This window comes from Anarhichas minor, unplaced genomic scaffold, assembly GCF_050575085.1.
Source record: "Anarhichas minor isolate MPS153535 unplaced genomic scaffold, ASM5057508v1 ptg000018l, whole genome shotgun sequence".
Classification (NCBI taxonomy): Eukaryota; Metazoa; Chordata; class Actinopteri; order Perciformes; family Anarhichadidae; genus Anarhichas; species Anarhichas minor.
The window spans coordinates 13,960,254-13,979,880 of NW_027466464.1; the positions used below are offsets into that span (position 1 = coordinate 13,960,254).

General features: G+C 42.8%; 1 protein-coding gene and 1 long non-coding RNA gene across 7 annotated transcripts; one reads left to right on the forward strand and one right to left on the reverse strand.

Moving 5' to 3' along the window:
• Positions 1-248: 248 nt before the first annotated feature.
• On the reverse strand, positions 249-1,689 carry LOC142952858 (uncharacterized). Its single transcript, XR_012954736.1, has 3 exons — positions 863-1,689; positions 664-775; positions 249-536 (listed from the first exon to the last, which is right to left on the reverse strand). It is a non-coding gene; the product is annotated as an uncharacterized LOC142952858 (long non-coding RNA).
• LOC142952853 (protein NLRC3-like) lies at positions 1,234-19,365 on the forward strand. Of its 6 annotated transcripts, none has more exons than XM_076094835.1 (13): positions 1,253-1,408; positions 3,930-4,023; positions 4,129-4,251; positions 5,309-5,419; positions 6,531-6,641; positions 7,731-7,841; positions 10,692-10,770; positions 10,927-11,155; positions 11,319-13,122; positions 13,558-13,731; positions 14,277-14,450; positions 18,031-18,221; positions 18,361-19,365. In XM_076094835.1, the coding sequence occupies exons 2-13, from the start codon at positions 4,004-4,006 to the stop codon at positions 18,903-18,905; spliced, it is 3,672 nt and encodes a 1,223-aa protein (XP_075950950.1). In that variant the 5' UTR covers positions 1,253-1,408; positions 3,930-4,003; the 3' UTR covers positions 18,906-19,365. The 6 variants fall into 6 exon arrangements, 5 of the variants coding, with proteins under 5 accessions (XP_075950953.1, XP_075950952.1, XP_075950954.1 ...); XM_076094836.1 differs by having other exon boundaries at positions 3,945-4,023; XR_012954735.1 differs by lacking the exon at positions 18,361-19,365 and having other exon boundaries at positions 1,234-1,408; positions 14,327-14,450; positions 18,031-18,168.
• The last annotated feature ends 262 nt before the right edge of the window (positions 19,366-19,627 follow it).

The window sequence follows — 19,627 nt, forward strand, 5'->3', positions numbered from 1 at the left end:
TTTTATTATCGAACTATTGTGTATTGTCAGCTACAGACTGTAATTGATTTTAGTTTATTACTATTGCATTTTGGCATGACCTTTTCCTTTAGGACACTCAGCCTGTACATTGTGGCAGCGGGACAGACAATGGAAATCAGCCTTGCGGCTGTAATTGGGTGCATTTACATTTTAATTTAAAGTGTTCATCAATGTACATTGTCCCTCTCGAACAAATAAAAACTAAACTAAACAACTCTCACACCGACTCACTTTGTGGGACAACATGTCCACGACGTTGATCACAGCTTTAACTGCTCTCAGTGATTCACTTTACATGAGTCATGAGTCATGAGTCAGCAGATAAACACAGTTCATGGTTCATTATAACGTGTTCGGTTCTTATTGTGTTCAGATGTGTGAGGGTTGACTTTAGGTGACAGTGACCTCTGACCTGAAGCCTCGCTCTCCGTACTGGCTGACGTAGAACTGCAGGTCGGCCTCCGTCAGCAAGCAGCTGCGCTTTATCTGCTGCGGGAGACCCACGAACAGACCCCCTACACACACACACACACACACACACACACACACACACACGTTTTAAACTCCTTTATATACAAGTCCTGTACAATGAATACCTCTGAGGTGTAGTGCAGTAGAAGTACACGCTGTACACAGACTCACAGGTGTTTGGAAGTACAGCTGGTAATCAAAGACGGGAACATTCTTGAGTTTGTCAGCAGGACTCACTGACGGGTCCACAGAGAACAGAGGAGTGTTCAGAGACGCTGCAGCCCTGCACACACAACAACCAGCACGTTGTACTACTATATACACATATATATACACACATATATATATATATAAAGTACTGTGTGTGTACCTGACTCTCTCAGGGAAGTACTGAGCCATGCTCCACACCAGGGCGCCGCCCCAGTCGTGACCCACCAGGGTGACCTGAGGGATCGCCTGCAGAGACACGACATGGAGTACAAGTACAAGTACCAGCATCAGGTAGTACTTCTGTTTATGGACCAATCACAACTTTATACTTCATATTCATCAAATGTTATTGCCCTTTTGTTCATATAGCAGTACTTTTAAAATAAAAGTGCGCAATACACTACTTTTGAATTCATTATTGAACTTTGCCATTCACAGATCACAGATTTCAGTCAGCAGAGAACTGAAGGAACATGTGCGTCATTTATAACAGTAGAGTTGTTGTCTGCTGGTCAACAGCGACACCTTGTGGCCTCTTGTGGCCTCTTGCAGCATGGGGAGTGTCTGAGGAAGTGAAAGTAAAGACGGAGCAGCAAACGTTCAGACATCGTGCATGAAGGCTGTTGGGTTCGGACCTGCGGACACAGAGAGAAACCCAGTCCACCTCCCCGGGGATGAGAGGCTCCCACTGGGCCACACAGGAGAGGTAACTGCTCATGGACTGTTGTTGTAGAGCGCGTTTCTAGTGAGGAAGAAGAGAAGAACCGTGTTTTTAAAGGGAGAGCAAGAGGAACAGACCACAGAGATCTACTCTGTTGTTACTACGTGGCATTGTCCAAAGACTCATCATGTTAGATAATAAACCTGTGATGATGACAATGTTTAGAAATATGTCCGTGTCCTTGTTTCAGTAGCTCATGTAAAGCTCTTTATTTCAGATTTAGGACTGTTTGAGTTCACTGACGTCACTTTGACAAAACTGCGCTCAACTCAGCAGACACGTGACTGTTAGTGCGCCTATAAGGACTTTGCAAAGTTAGCGGAAAGATTAACGTCAGACAACATCCGGTTTCCAAAATAAGATGTCAACGAAGCGAGAAAGTTTTAACGTGAGACAACATCCGGTTTCCACAATAAGATGTCAACTAAGCGTATATATAAATTGCATAATGTGGAAATAAGATTAAATGAATTATATTAACACTAAGTATAAAACATGTTACCTGCATCTCGTGAGTTAAAGCTACATTGTGGATGAAGTGTCTTTATTCTTTGATTTGAGGATTGATGAAAGATAATTAAATGAATGATATCTGACTTACTGATATGTATTTGTTCAGGACATTTCTGACCACATCCAAACAACAATCAAACATCTTAACTTTACCAATTAAGATACTTTATGAAGTACAAACTGAACTGAAATTGTACCTTCAAATATCTGGTGCTATAAAAATATTCTTCTCAATAACTGCAGACAATGACTGATGTGTATGTGTTCAGGCCATCGTTGACTCACCCAGACTGACAATCAGACATTTTACTGTAATAAGAGATGTTCCAAAGTAAAAGTCTAAAGTCTTGAAGGTGCTGTCAGAACCTAATCAAATATAATCACACACCTCTTTCTGAAGATAAGGAATGTATGAAAAAATGTAAGATGTTAAATATAAAATAATAAAAAGACTCAACTTTGACCTCTGAAATGCGCATGTCTGCCAGTATCTTCATTATCACATAGAAAAAATAAAAAAAACTCTGTTGTGCAGATGTCCTGATTTACTTTTTTTAATGTACAAATGTTAGACTTTTACTTTGAAAAATCTCTTGTTACAGTAAAAAATATTCTTTTTTGTAGGGTTGTAATCAGACTTGTCTTGAACACATATGCATCAGTTATAGTTTATTAATTATTGAGAAAATACTTTTTATAACACTTAAAATATTAAGAAATGTACCTGTTTCTCTGAACAAATGTATGATTTTGCTTTGAAATATCTCTTAATTGCTACAGTACAAATGTCTGATTTTCTGTATGGGTGGAGTCAGATATGTGTTAAACACATATACATCAGTCATTGTCTGGAATTATGGAGAAAATACTTTTTATAGCACTTCAAATATTTAGTTATTACTAGTGCTGGGCAACGATTAAAATATTTAATCGCGATTAATCGCATTGGATTTTTTTACGATTAATTGCAAAAAATCCATGCGATTAATCTCATTGTTATGGCAAAGTTCAATAATGAATTCAAAAGTAGTGTATTGCGCACTTTTATTTTAAAGTGCTGCTATATGAACAAAAGAGCAATAACATTTGGTTTGTAAACACTTTGAACACATGAGGTTATTTTTAACAGCAGTGTTCTCTTCACACAGCAGCAGTTCTATCTCTTCACTATCTGTGCTCAGTGTGTGACTGTATGTGAAACGTTTCACTGCTTTGCAACAGGAATAACATGTTTCAGCAAAATTGTGTGTCTTGATGACAGTCAGAGCATCTGAATGCAGCTCTACTGTTCATCAATATATGCTGTAACTCAGAGGTGATGATGGTTACCCAGCAATCAAAGAATAAAGATACTTTACCCACAATTTAGGTGTATTTTCCCTTTAACTCACTAGATGCAGCATGTTTTATACTTAATGTGAATATAATTCATACTTTGTTGGCATCTTATTCTGAAAACCGGATGTTCGTCTGAAGAAACCGGATGTTGTCTCACGTTAATCTTTCCGCTAACTTTCAAAGTCCTTCGCTCGCTCCCGATCTGTGCCGTTTAAATGCGTTTACCGTGAATGTCAGCATATAGGAGCACTAACATGTAAGTGTCTGCTGACTTTACCGCAGCGATGTCCAGTAGTCTCCATTCCTCCACAGCTGCCAGTGAGCAACGGACTTTCAAAATTAAAAAAATGCGTTAACGCGCAATAAAATAATTGTCGGCGTTAATTAATGAATGCGTTAACGCGATAATAACGCGTTAAGTTGCCCAGCACTAATTATTATATATTTCTCAGTACAAATGCAGGACTTTTACTTTGAAATATCTCTTAATTGGTACAGTAAAAACATTAGATTTTTAGAATGGGTGGAGTCAACGATGTCCTGAACATTGTCTGGAATTATTTAAAAAATCTATTTCTATAGCACCTCAAATATTGTGATCTTAGCCTTTTTGTCCTGAACATATATGCATTAGTCATTGTTTGGAATTATTTAGAAAATATTTTTATAGCACCTGAACCTGGACCTGAACCTGAACCCAGCTGTGGGTCCTTAAGGAGCGACGGGTCCATGGAGGAGCTATTTGTAATGTAAGTCATCATCAGTTAGTCACAAAACATGTGAAAGAACAAACCTTCTTGAAGTAGAAACTGCACACTGAAACTTCTCTGGTGGTCTTCCTCTCTGTCTAACAGGGATCTCAGGGAACCGGACCCGGAACTGGACTCTGATCAACCTGAACCCAGCTGTGTGTCCATGAAGAGTAACAGGTCCAAGGGGCAGCCGCTGTCTTTCAGAAACAGTCGCCAAACGCTCAGGTAATTAATTATCCAGGGAAGCAGTGGAGCGTTCATAAACGCCTCTATTTTCACCTGATTTATATTAAAAACGCTGCTTTTATTCTCTCGACCGATTGGTAACAGAAACTCCTTCCTGTTTCTAAAGCCTCTAAAAAACAAATTTGTGATTGCGTCGTTTTCTGAGACGCCAAACTAAGTTTTAGTCGTCTTCAAACTGGCTCGTTTGTCACCTGCTGCTCTTTAAAGTGAAGGGTGCTAGCCTCGAAGTTAGCCACAACTTTGGATCGGGCAGCCATGTAGCGTTTACCCCGGAGGAAATGTCAAGAAACACCAGGTTCACACCTGCATTCTCTCTAGTGACCACCAGGGGGCGACTCCTCTGGTTGTATAGAAGTCTATGAGAAAATTACTCTACTTCTCTCTTGATTTATTACCTCAGTAAACATTGGAAACATGAGTTTATGGTCTCAATCTCTAGTTTCAAGTCTTCTTCAATACAGCATGATGTTCATTTAGTACATTATGGTCCATTTAGAGTCAAACAGACCATAAAGCAGGGGATGCTTTAGGGCGGGGCTACACGGTGATTGACAGGTCTCTACTAGAGACGTATACGGTGTCTCTACGTCATGACGACAATGTCCAGATATGGTCACTTCCTGTTCAATGGTTGCAAAAAAATAAGTTGGCGACAGTGAAATAGCCAAACTGAGAAACGTCACCATGACGACGTCCACTTCTTATATACAGTCTGGAGTCGTTCCTCTTCTTGGGTACCGGGACCTTTTTGAGTCCGAGGCTCTGGTTCCAAACCTCCCTGGTGGTGTGGAACTAAATAATAGCAGAGAACACTAGCTGGGTAGATAAAAGGGACGAAGAGCCACCGCTAAAACTTTAATATCGTGACACTCGTTCTCCCAGAAAGACGATGAATGATAGAACAGAAATCTTTCAGTGTGAAGAGCTTCAGACTTTCATCTTCTTGTTGATAGCTTCTAGTCTTCCAGCAGCTTCTGTAGCTGAAGATTTAATAAGTGGATCTCCTTCTCTGGTGGTCTTCCTCTCTGTCTAACAGGAACCTCACGGAACTGGACTCTGATGAACATGAACCCAGCTGTGTGTCCATGAAGAGTGACAGGTCCAAGGGGCAGCCGCTGTCTTTCAGAAACAGTGGCCAAATGGCCAGGTAATGAATTATCCAGGGAGCCAGTTGAGCGTTCATAAACGCCTCTATTCTCACCTGATTTATATTAATATTGTGTGTGTGTGTGTGATGGTAAATGGTAAATGGACTGTACTTGTATAGCTCTTTTCTCGTCTTTCCGACCACTCAAAGCTCTTTCACACTACTTGTCATCATTCACACTCTAAGTGCTCAAGGACACATCGACATCGACTAGCGGAGCCGGGGATCGAACCACCGATCCTCTGATTGAAGGACGACCCTGCTCTCCACTTCTTCTTAAATGATAAAGTCACAGTTATAACAATACAGTAACTTAAACAAAACACAAACAAGATAATAAAACACAATGACCTAACTCAGCCCAGACACTAAGCTAAGCCTCTTACTGTGAGATGACTTCTTACTGGTCGACGTGGTCCTTCTGAGGTTCTTGGTTAGACTCAAGCTGATCAGCTCCAAGCTGTGTGGATGAACCTCTGTATTGGCGGAGAGGGTTTTCTCAGAAAGTAAGCGTATTCTGCTTCCTTATAACCACTTGATTGGAAAGAGAATTTGTTCTTCTCTTTCTCTGAAGAATGTGTTTTCTTCTTTCTGCAGGTAAGTTGTCCACTTCTCTTCTTCAGGATCCAAGAACAGAGTCCATTGTCGTCCAGTGAATTTAAGACTGTGACCTCGGATGTTCTTTTTAAAAACAGCAAAGCTATGTTTCTGTGCCTCCTTGCAAGTGAATTGAATTGCGTGGAATGGCCGAGAGCTGAGGGTGAAGCAGAGTTTTATGGTTTCAGGGACAGACAGAGTTGCACCACAGGAAGTCCTGGGGCCCTCGTCCAATTAGATCCCAGTGTTGAGCCTGGATAAAAAGTCACACCCAGGTGCGATTTAACGTTTACCGGGGTTGGTGTGAATCTTAAACTCAAATCAGGCTTTTGACTGCTCTGCAGGCCCTGCAAGCCTGTAGGCCCAAGTCTTTGTAGCACACGATGTCAGACCCCAACAAGAGCTTCAGACTTTTATCTTCTTGTTGATAGCTTCTAGTCTTCCAGCAGCTTCTGTAGCTAAAGATTTAACAAGTGGATCTCCTTCTCTGGTGGTCTTCCTCTCTGTCTAACAGGAACCTCCCGGAACTGGACTCTGATCAACCTGAACCCAGCTGTGTGTCCATGAAGATTGACAGGTCCAAGGGGCAGCCGCTGTCTTTCAGAAACAGTCGCCAAACGCTCAGGTAATTAATTATCCAGGGAAGCAGTGGAGCGTTCATAAACGCCTCTATTTTCACCTGATTTATATTAAAAATGCTGCTTTTATTCTCTCGACCGATTGGTAAGAGAAACTCCTTCCTGTTTCTAAAGCCTCTAAAAAACTAATTTGTGATTGCGTCGTTTTCTGAGACGCTAAACTAAGTTTTAGTCGTCTTCAAACTGGCTTGTTTGTCACCTGCTGCTCTTTAAAGTGAAGGGTGCTAGCCTCGAAGTTAGCCACAACTTTGGATCGGGCAGCCATGTAGCGTTTACCCCGGAGGAAATGTCAAAAAACACCAGGTTCACACCTGCATTCTGTCTAGTGACCACCAGGGGGCGACTCCTCTGGTTGTATAGAAGTCTGAGACAATGACTCTACTTCTCTCTTGATTTATTACCTCAGTAAACATTGTAAACATGAGTTTATGGTCTCAATCTCTAGTTTCAAGTCTTCTTCAATACAGCATGATGTTCATTTAGTACATTATGGTCCATTTAGAGTCAAACAGACCATAAAGCAGGGGATGCTTTAGGGCGGGGCTACACGGTGATTGACAGGTCTCTACCAGAGACGTAGACGGCGTCTCTACGTCACTCCTCCTCAGTCCAGATATGGTCACTTCCTGTTCACTGGTTGCAAAAAAATAAGTTGGCGACAGTGAAATAGTCAAACTTGAGGCTTCAAAACATCAGTCCACAAACCAATGAGAGACGTCACCATGACTACGTCCACTTCCTATATACAGTCTGGAGTCGTTCCTCTTCTTGGGTACCGGGACCTTTTTGAGTCCGAGGCTCTGGTTCCAAACCTCCCTGGTGGTGTGGAACTAAATAATAGCATGAGAACACTATCTCAGTAGATAAAAGGGACGAAGAGCCACCGCTAAAACTTTAATATCCGTGAAACTCGTTCTCCCAGAAAGATGATGAATGATAGAACAGAAATCTTTCAGTGTGAAGAGCTTCAGACTTTCATCTTCTTGTTGATAGCTTCTAGTCTTCCAGCAGCTTCTGTAGCTGAAGATTTAATAAGTGGATCTCCTTCTCTGGTGGTCTTCCTCTCTGTCTAACAGGAACCTCCCGGAACTGGACTCTGATCAACCTGAACCCAGCTGTGTGTCCATGAAGAGGAACAGGTCCAAGGGGCAGCCGCTGTCTTTCAGAAACAGTCGCCAAACGCTCAGGTAATTAATTATCCAGGGAACCAGTGGAGCGTTCATAAACACCTCTATTCTCACCTGATTTATATTAAAAACGCTGCTTTTATTCTCTCGACCGATTGGTTACAGAAACTCCTTCCTGTTTCTAAAGCGTCCAAAAAAACTAATTCTTGATTACGTCGTTTTCTGAGGCGCTAAACTAAGTTTTAGTCGTCTTCAAACTGGCTTGTTTGTCACCTGCTGCTCTTTAAAGTGAAGGGTGCTAGCCTCGAAGTTAGCCACAACTTTGGATCGGGCAGCCATGTAGCGTTTACCCCGGAGGAAATGTCAAAAAACACCAGGTTCACATCTGCATTCTCTCTAGTGACCACCAGGGGGCGACTCCTCTGGTTGTATAGAAGTCTATGAGAAAATGACTCTACTTCTCTCTTGATTTATTACCTCAGTAAACATTGTAAACATGAGTTTATGGTCTCAATCTCTAGTTTCAAGTCTTCTTCAATACAGCATGATGTTCATTTCGTACATTATGGTCCATTTAGAGTCAAACAGACCATAAAGCAGGGGATGCTTTAGGGCGGGGCTACACAGTGATTGACAGGTCTCTGCCAGAGATGTATACGGTGTCTCTACGTCATGACGACTACGTCCAGATATGGTCACTTCCTGTTCACTGGTTGCAAAAAAAACAAGTTGGCAACGGCGAAATAGCCAAACTTGAAGCTTCAAAACATCAGTCCACAAACCAATGAGAAACGTCACCATGACTACGTCCACTTCATACAGTCTGGAGTCGTTCCTCTTCTTGGGTACCGGGACCTTTATGAGTCCGAGGCTCTGGTTCCAAACCTCCCTGATGGTGTGGAACTAAATAATAACGTGAAAACTAGCTCGGTAGATAAAAGGGACGAAGAGCCACCGCTAAAACTTTAATATCCGTGACACTCGTTCTCCCAGAAAGACGAATAATGGAGCAGAAATGTGATTGACGAAAGATCCGGGTATTTTCCTCTGAAATCTTGACTCGTAAGTCCACTTTCATAGGAATGAACGGAGCGCTGCCTCCGAACGCTGTATCCAGTTTCCTTAATACATCAATGGGCACATAAGCCAGGGGACAATTGCAGGGATATATCCTCCTGATGTTGTGAAGAATTTGCAGTAGTGGGTTGTCACAGAGATGTTGGCAGGGAAAGACAGCTGGTCAGCGGTGATGGACAAGAGATGTCTTCCCTGGAAGGAAGAGCAGCTCGGTCTTGTCAAAGTTTAGCTCGCGGGTAAAAGACGGGATAAGTTGAGTGTCATCTGCATAGCTGTGGTAGGACAAGCCATGCGAGTTTATAAAAAACCAAGTGACTTAGGGTAAAGAGAAAAGATGAGGGGACCCAGAACGAAACCCTGAGGGACTCCAATAATGAGGCTACAAGGTTCAGACACAGATTCTCTCCAACTTATCCTGTTCGTGTGACCTTTTCTACTTTGACGAGCACTTTTACATCACTCCGCGAGCAAAATTTCGTCTCGCGCGATCAAAAGTCGCTCGTGAAGCTTATACCCGCTCGCTCGCGAAACTTTAACCTGCTCACTCGCGAGCAGTTTTTCTTTTTGACAGTAAGTGGGCGGACCCAGTCGCCATTGTATCTCTACATCTAATTGGTTACAATCCTCATCTTGGGATAGACCGGATATCACTCTGACACAGACGCTCAGGGGAGATTTTCAGATTGCAGGTCAGGGGAAAATAATGTACATTTTACTGCACAGGTACTTTTACTTTCAGCACTTAAAGTAGATTTTGCTGATAATAACATTGACTAAGGTTTTGAATGCAGGTATTTTACTCGTAGTGGAGTATTGTTTCATCAGTATGGTATTAGTACGTTTACTGCAGTGAAGGATCGGAATACTTTTTCATCCACTAACTACTTGATCAGTGATTTAACAGTTAATATACAAACAGTGGTCCCTAATCTTGGCTCCAGATCTTTGAGCAGGTCCAAATTGTTGCTCATATTATATACAACTATATTATATCTCTTCTGTAAACACAACAGTATGATTAAATATGATCACATCATGTTTTAATCAATTAAGATCAACGAGTTTCTTTGAGCTGTTTGTCACAAGAGGTTTGAGTATCAAACACACATTGTCTGTAATAGAATGATGGAGTGAATTTAAACCAATCTGAGTAACTTGACTTTAACACATTTTTAATTATTGTATTTAACAACGCTATTAACATAATTTGTATTTCATCAGCCTCTACAGTCTGAAAAGCTGACAAAACCTGTCAGACAAATGTAGAACATCCTGAGATGTAGTGGAGTAGTGTTTAGTGGCGGATTGAAAACCACCTCTACCAGACCGAGTCTGTGTCAGAGTGATATCCGGTCTATCCCAAGACCAGGATTGTAACCAATTGGATGTAGAGATACAATGGCAACTGGGTCCGAGAGTGAATTCTGCTCGTGCGAGACGGAATTTTGCTGGCGGAGTGATGTAAAAGCGCTCGTCAAAGTAAAATACGCGCGTGGCTGTTTGATTTTTGCGTGCGCATGGATCTCATTTGCGCTCTCGGATTTTGACAGTGATTTGCCTTCATAAGGTACGCATTGGCCTATAATTCTTTACATCAGAAGAGTTGCTTTCTTTAAAATAGGGTTTAGTCTTTTATGTCTTTTTAACCCTGGTTTGGTGCAGTGTTTTAAGGTGTTTTTACACACGGAACTACAAAGAAATGCCGGCTGGACTGTTGATTCCCAGTGGGATCAGCAGTACGATCAAGACTTTACTGTCTGGAGGAACCATCTTTGTGTTGGTCTCTGTGTGGACACACACAATGTGAGCTGATTCTTCATGATTCCTCCACAGAGAGGACCAGGAGAGCTCAGAGGTTCCCAGAGGTCCTTCTGTCCAGCAGCATCAAACACACCTGGACTCCATATTTATGGTCTGTACATGTACAACTACTTTTACATCCATTGTGTTCACAATCATCTCCATGCTGCACTTTGTAGACCAGTGGATTGTCAGCCTGTCCAACATGGATCTGATGTTTGCTTCCATGGTTTTAGTTTTGTGTCATTCATAGAATATTCTGTTCCAGCTGCTGGAGGAAAACATCGTCACTTTTGTGAAGAACGAGCTGAAGAAGATCCAGAAGGGACTGAGTTCAGATTACCCAGAATGCTTAGAGAGTCAGAGGGAGGATGAGGAGGTGTTGGACAGTGAGGATGAAGAGCAGAGGAGGAGCAGCAGAGAGGCATTTGAGAAGATCACAGTAAACTTCCTGAGGAGAATGAAGCAGGAGGAGCTGGCTGACTGTCTGCAGAGCAGTAAGAGGATTTCTCTAAAGATTTAACATGCTGGATATATGGGACGTTTACTAACGTCTCAAGAGATGGACCAACATATATTCATAGACTCATTCTTTGAGGAAATGACATGTTGAAATCTATTCTTTGACTCATTGATCTTCTTTGTTGTGTGTTCATTCAGGACTTCTTGCTGCAGTTTGTCAGCATGAACTCAAATCTCACCTGAAGAAGAAGTTCCAGTGTGTGTTTGAGGGGATCGCTAAAGCAGGAAACCCAACCCTTCTGAATGAGATCTACACAGAGCTCTACATCACAGAGGGAGGGACTGCAGGGGTCAATGATGAACATGAGGTCAGACACATTGAAACAGCATCCAGGAAACCACACAGACCAGAAACAACCATCAGACAAGAAGACATCTTTAAAGCCTCACCTGGAAGAGAGGAACCAATCAGAACAGTGATGACAAAGGGAGTGGCTGGCATTGGGAAAACAGTCTTAACACAGAAGTTCACTCTGGACTGGGCTGAAGACAAAGACCACCAGGACATACAGTTCACATTTCCATTCACTTTCAGAGAGCTGAATGTGCTGAAAGAGAAACAGTTCAGCTTGGTGGAACTTGTTCATCACTTCTTCAGTGAAACCAAAGCAGCAGGAATCTGCAGGTTTGAAGAGTTCTTGGTTCTGTTCATCTTTGACGGTCTGGATGAGTGTCGACTTCCTCTGGACTTCACCTACAATGAGATCCTGACTGATGTTACAGAGTCCACCTCAGTGGATGTGCTGCTGACAAACCTCTTCAGGGGGAAACTGCTTCCCTCTGCTCGCCTCTGGATAACCACACGACCTGCAGCAGCCAATCAGATCCCTCCTGAGTGTGTTGGCATGGTGACAGAGGTCAGAGGGTTCACTGACCCACAGAAGGAGGAGTACTTCAGGAAGAGATTCAGAGATAAGGAGCAGGCCAGCAGGATCATCTCCCACATCAAGACCTCACGAAGCCTCCACATCATGTGCCACATCCCAGTCTTCTGCTGGATCACTGCTACAGTTCTGGAGGATGTGTTGAAGACCAGAAAGAGAGGAAAGCTGCCCAAGACCCTGACTGGGATGTATATCCACTTCCTGGTGGTTCAGTCCAAACTGAAGAAGGTCAAGTATGATGGAGGAGCTGAGACAGATCCACACTGGAGTCCAGAGAGCAAGAAGATGACTGAGTCTCTGGGAAAACTGGCTTTTGATCAGCTGCAGAAAGGCAACCTGATCTTCTATGAATCCGACCTGACAGAGTGTGGCATCGACATCAGAGCAGCCTCAGTGTACTCAGGAGTGTTCACACAGATCTTTAGAGAGGAGAGAGGACTGTACCAGGACAAGGTCTTCTGCTTCGTCCATCTGAGTGTTCAGGAGTTTCTGGCTGCTCTTCATGTCCATCTGACCTTCATCAACTCTGGAGTCAATCTGCTGTCAGAAGAACAAACAACCTCCCGGTTGTCTGAAGTCTTTAGAGACAAACCTGAACTAACACGTCTCTACCAGAGTGCTGTGGACAAGGCCTTACAGAGTCCAAATGGACACCTGGACTTGTTCCTCCGCTTCCTCCTGGGTCTTTCTCTGCAGACCAATCAGACTCTCCTACGAGGTCTGCTGACACAGACAGGAAGTAGCTCACAGACCAATCAGGAAACAGTCCAGTACATCAAGGAGAAGATCAGTGAGAATGTGTCTCCAGAGAAAAGCATCAATCTGTTCCACTGTCTGAATGAACTGAATGATGGTTCTCTAGTGGAGGAGATCCAACAGTCCCTGAGGTCAGGACGTCTCTCCACAGATAAACTGTCTCCTGCTCAGTGGTCAGCTCTGGTCTTCATCTTACTGTCATCAGAAAAAGATCTGGACGTGTTTGACCTGAAGAAATACTCTGCTTCAGAGGAGGCTCTTCTGAGGCTGCTGCCAGTGGTCAAAGCCTCCAACAAAGCTCTGTAAGTAGCTTTAATAATCAATAAAGACTATACAACAGGAGAGACTATTTTTTATTTTTTTTATTTTATTATATTATATTTATCCCGTTAAGGGGGAAAATGTATAAAAAACATTAAGACAAGACGATTTAAAACAAGACATTAAATAAATATATACAAGATAAAACAAGATAAAGCACATTCATCAATGGCTTCAAAGTGAAAAATGTGCTTAGTTAAAGTGACGTGTTATTGACTATATTTGTTTCACCGCAGCACTGTCCGGTGTGAGCTGGGTGGGGTAGTGGGTGGGGGGTGATGGAGGAAACCGCTCTAGGGAAGAAGCTGTTCCTCAGCCTGTTAGTCCGGGTTTTGATGGTCCTGTCTCTCCTTCCTGATGGTAGTGGAACAAACAGAGAGTGATAACGTATTACTTGTTTTCTGTTGCTTCTTCAGACTGAGTGGCTGTAACCTCTCAGAGAGAAGCTGTGAAGCTCTGTCCTCAGTTCTCAGCTCCCAGTCCTCTAGTCTGAGAGAGCTGGACCTGAGTAACAACAACCTGCAGGATTCAGGAGTGAAGCTGCTGTCTGCTGTTCTGGAGAGTCCACACTGTGAACTGAAGACTCTCAGGTCAGATCATGTTACGCTTTGTCTCAAATGATTTGAGACAGCTCTCTTAACTTTAGAGGGTAACTTGGACCTTTGTCCTTGTGTCTAAGTGACTAATGGGGACAAGTTGGTCCAGTATTGAGGGAGGACGCTGCAGACGGCAGCCGCTAAACGGTCTGCAATGTAATCGTTCGGGGCAACTCCTCAACGTACGTCCACGAAAAGAGCTTGTTGTTGCCACAGACAGGCTCAGATTGTTGTTATAAGTAACTGACATATTCAGCTACACTTTCTGTACTCCAACACAACTAAATCTGACTGAAACGGTGTCCAATGGCACTCCTCTCCAACTTTGGCAACAAGTCACATGAAACATCACACGGAATGAGAAAGGTAAGAACAACGTTTTACTTCTTAGCGTTCTCCCTCAATACTTGACCAAGTTCAGGAACTGTTGTCCCCGTTAGTTACTCAAGACACTATAACATGGAAAAAAAATAGGAATCAGGTTGAAAAATGCAGCTGCTTAGCAAACATTTTAACATAGTTGTCATTATTTCCTTCAGTCTGAGACACTGTAACCTCTCAGAGAGAAGCTGTGAAGCTCTGTCCTCAGTCCTCAGCTCCCAGTCCTCTAGTCTGAGAGACCTGGACCTGAGTAACAACGACCTGCAGGATTCAGGAGTGAAGCTGCTGTCTGCTGGACTGAAGAGTCCACACTGTGAACTGAAGACTCTCAGGTCAGGATTAATTCACCCATTCAACTGTTATATTACTATCATACTATATGACTATTTCAAATCAGATTTACATAAGATGATAAACTGCAGACCTGCGTAGGAATGTGTCAAAGGACCTTTAACTAAACGTTAGCTTCTAGACCAGACCTGGGCATTGTACGGCCCGCGGGAGGTCATTGGGAAATTAGGAATAAAACGTAAATAAGTGTACATCATGCACAGAATAGAGCTGCATTGCTTTTATTTTGAAGGCGACTTTTGTCGTTTTTTTTCCTCTCAATTTACGTATGTTAGTGAACGTGTGTGAGTGTAGCAGTTGTGTACTCTCTCGGTTGCGTTGTGTTTAATTCAGGCACACTTGATATCTTTATGGCTCCAACCAGACGTTTATTCACAGCACAGCATATAGCTAGACAGCTCATCTGGTAACAAACGGAACAGCTTCAGTTACTCTCACGGACACGTCGTGGTTACAAGCTCCAGAACACTGTCAAATTAAAGAGACAAATACTTAAGCTAGCTGTTGTTAGCATGTTACTAATGCTAAATGCTAAATCAGTTAAAACCATTTGCTCTAGAAATTATAAATTAAAACAATTTTACGAACAAAAAGGAACTTATACAGATATCTCTCTCTCTCTCTCTCTATATATATATATATATATATATATATATATATATATATAGAGAGAGATATATACGTATATATATGTATGTATATATATATATATGTATCTCAGATATCGAATGAGATGTTTCATGACGGAGCTTGTCACAGATCAACCTATCATGGAGACAGCTTGCTTCAGACTAGTTCAGGAAAACGGCCGCACCACTAAAGTCTGCAAGCAGCCAGCAGAGGGCGCTAATGTTACACACACATCTACTGGTCTCCGTGGGGAACTCATGATAACAAGTTGTAAATGATATTTAAACAAGGAAATAAAATGAAAATGAAAAGGATTAGCAATAACTTAAATAATATAGTAATACTAGCAACCAATGGCCAGTGATGGCAAGTGGAATCATTAACTCTGTTACATGAGCAGCAGCGTCACTGCAATGTGTTGGTGAACTGAGTTTATGGAGATGTGAGTTAGCTGTTAGCCCTCAAACATGTCAGCCTGTGTTAAAAAAGAGAGACTGACACAGAGTGTAGAGTTTTAACAAAACATGGACTTTAAAGTGTGTTTTACTGAAGTCAAAGGTAAAGCCGTGTGCTTAGTTTGTGGAGAACAAGTCGCAGTGTTGAAGGATTACAATTTGAATCGTCACTACGAGAGGAAACACGCGGAGAAATACGAAACATTGAGTGATGCAGAGCGGACACGGACGTCTGAGGCTTTGCTCGCTAAGCTGCTAAAGCAACAAGGCCTTTTTACCAAGCTTCACACATCCAGGGATGCAGCCGCCAACACCAGCTTTGTGACGTCACACAACATTGCAAAAACCAGTCAGCCATTCTCTGATGGGGAGTTTATCAAAGAGTGTTTGGTGGACTCTGCTGCACTACTAGGCCCCCAGAATAAAGAGGCATTGGAGAATGTGCAGCTCTCCAGGCGCACCGTAACGAGGAGGATCGAGGACATCGAGGGACATCTGGAGCTTCAGCTGCAAAGAAAAGCAGACCATTTCCAACTCTTCTCCTTGGCTCTGGACGAGAGCTGCGATGTCCGCGACACAGCAAGTTACTCATCTGTGTAGGTGGGATAACGAAAGACTTGGTGATTACAGAGGAGCTGCAGCAATGCAGTCAATGAAAGGGACGACGGGGAGCGATGTGTTCACGGAGGTAGATGCTTCCACAAGCTGGGACTGAAATGGGACAAACTGGCATGCGTCACAACCGATGGTTGTCCAAATCTGACGGGGACAAATGTCTGACTTTTGAAGCGGATGCAAGATAAAGTGACTGAAATCAACCCAGAGCTGAACTGTGTATGTTTGCATTGTGTTATACATCAGCATGTGTTGTGTAAGTCAGTGCTCCAACTTAACCACGTTACTGATGATGTAACTAAAATAGTTGACGTCATCAGGGCACGAGCATTGAATCACAGACAGTGTGTTGCACTCTTGGAGCAGCATGAGACTGAACACAGTGACAGAGGCTCACACACAGCTGTCAGTGGCTCAGCCTGGGCAAAGTGCTTCAAAGAGTTCAGGACCTGAGAGCAGAGATTCAAGAGCTCTGTGAGAAGAAAGGCAAGAACATCCCAGAGCTCTCTGATGTAAACTGGATCACAGATCTTTCATTTGCTGTTGATGTGACGGCACTAATGAATGATCTGAATACCAAACTGCAAGGCAAGGGCCTCTCTGCACATGACATGTAGCCTGGTGAAGGCTTTCATGACTACGTTGCAGGAAACACTCTCACCCACCTGCACACCCTGAAAGAAGCCACACCATCAGTTGAACATCTCCACAGGTATCATCCATGTTAGGGGCACTGCATGCTGAGTTTAAGGCCATTTCAAGACTTCACAACAGCTGAGAGTGAAACATGATGTCTTCTCCTTCACGTGCAGTGTGGATGATGCTCCCAGTGATGTTCAGCTCCAGCTCATTGACCTGCAGTCTGATGCAGGACTGCAGAGCACTTTAAGTCAGTATCACTGCTGGATCTATATTCTTCTCTCAAAGAGGAGAACGTTCCACACATGAGGAGGCATGCTCAGGAGATGCTGCTTCTCTTTGGATCGACCTCCATCTGTGAACAAACATTCTCTGTGATGAAGTTGAACAAATCCAGATCCAGATCCTCTCTCACTGACATCAGCTGTCAGCTGTCCTTCACATCTCAGCTCACACATTCAGCCTGACTTCAGTCACTCGTTCAAGCCCAACAAAGACCAGATTTCTGCACTGAACTGACAAACAGAAAGAGGTCATTTGTATAGTAATAGTTATAGTAATAAAAGTACTAATTAACAGCAACATGATCCCCGTCAGTGTTCTACTATTATATATGGATATTACAAATGTATATGAGTTTGGATTATTGCTGCTGCAGATGTTTACGGTGGAGCTCATTTTAACTCTTTTATACTCTGTTGGTCAGTTTGTGTAGTTAAAGGTTTGAAACATTATAATGTGCAAAGTAACTAGTAACTAAAGCTGGCAGACTAATGTAGTGGAGTAACAAGTACAATATTTCCCTCTGAGATGTAGTGGAGTAGAAGTACAAAGTTGAATAAAATAGAAATACTCCAGTAAAGTACCTTGAATCTGTACATGAGTACAGTACTTCAGCACATATACTAGTTACATTCCACCACTGATCATAACATTTACTCTCACCACTCACAGCTCATCAACACCAAACAACACACTGCTTTATATAAAGAGGTGGAGTAACACTGAGCAGGACTGAGTTCAGTCTGTTGGTCCGGCCCTCCACAACAGGCCCTGTTCCTCATGCGGCCCCTTGGGAACAATAGTTGCCCCCCTGCTCTAGACTCAGAATTACCTTCCAGCAGGATGTTCCAGGTTGATCCTAAACTTGTATCTGAACTAAAGATGGACCAGAACGTACCGCCACATGTTCACAGAGGGTTCTTCTGTATGTGGTTTGCAGGCTGTCAGGCTGTCTGGTCACAGAGGAAGGCTGTGTTTCTCTGGACTCAGCTCTGAGATCCAACCCCTCCCATCTGAGAGAGCTGGACCTGAGCTACAATGGTCCAGGACTGAGGCTGCTGTCTGACCTCCATACTCCCATCAGGGTGGAGCCTGCTGGAGACCGATGGTTGAGACCAGGTCTGAGGAAATGTAAGTGTTTATTTAGATTGATCCATGAAAACAAAGCATCTTCAAACTGTGACATCACTCATTCACATCTCTGATGTCATCATCAAACAGATGATAGATGAATAACTGCAGCTGTATTGTGTCTTGTTCTCTCCGTCAGATTCCTGTGAACTCACACTCGACACAAACACAGTGAACAGAAACCTCAAACTGTCTGACAACAACAGGAAGGTGACAGGTGTGGAGGAGGTTCAGTCATATCCTGATCATCCAGACAGGTTTGACTTCTATCCTCAGCTGCTGTGTAGAACTGGTCTGACTGGTCGCTGTTACTGGGAGGTCGAGTGGAGAGGAAGAGTTAATATATCAGTGAGTTACAGAGGAATCAGCAGGAGAGGAGACAGTTATGACTGTTGGTTTGGAAGGAATGATCAGTCCTGGAGTCTGTGGTGCTCTGGTGGTGGTTACTATGTCCGTCACAATAAGACAACAACACCCTCCTCCTCCTCCTCCTTCTCCTCCTCCTCCTCCTCCTCCTCTGGTAGAGTAGCAGTGTATGTGGACTGGCCTGCTGGCTCTCTGTCCTTCTACAGAGTCTCCTCAGACACATTGATCCACCTCCACACCTTCAACACCACATTCACTGAACCTCTGTATCCTGGCTTTGGGTTCTGGTTCAGGTCTGGTTCCTCAGTGTCTCTGTAGGTCTGTGGGTGTCTGAACCATCATAACATGCGGTGAAATGTTAATAATCTAACAAAGATGAGTTAATAAGTCTGCTCACACTAATAATGCTCGTGATCAGTTTCTTCCTGAGCTCTTTGTGACATTAAAGAACATAAATATGAAGATCAGAAGCAGTTCAGTGCTGCATCATCTTCTGTTGAAGGAGTTCTTCATGTGGAACTGTGTACTCGTGTACTTTGAGTTCACAGAAACTTTCTCTGTGCAATGAACCAGTTGTTGAGCAGATCACAGTGACTCTAATCTGTCTGTTATTATAATACATGTGTTCATCACATGATTCATATTGATTGAAATGATCAGTACTTCACATTGTAAACGTGTACTTCTACTGCTTTAAAGATGGAAGCTGTATTTCATGAAGTACCTTCTGTTTTTGTATTGGATTATGGTTTTGGTCTCAATAAAAGTACTAAATTTGTGTATTTGTGTATTTGTTGTCTTCCTCAGAACTACTGCGATGATTAAAGAACCAGTTAAGATTTATGAATATGATGAATATCTGATAACATGAATATGTATTTAATGAATGTACCCAATGAACCAGTACACCAGTACTACACCTCAGAGGTACATGTAGTACTTTATACTGTACTACACCTCAGAGGTACATGTAGTACTTTATACTGTACTACACCTCAGAGGCACATGTAGTACTTTATACTGTACTACACCTCAGAGGC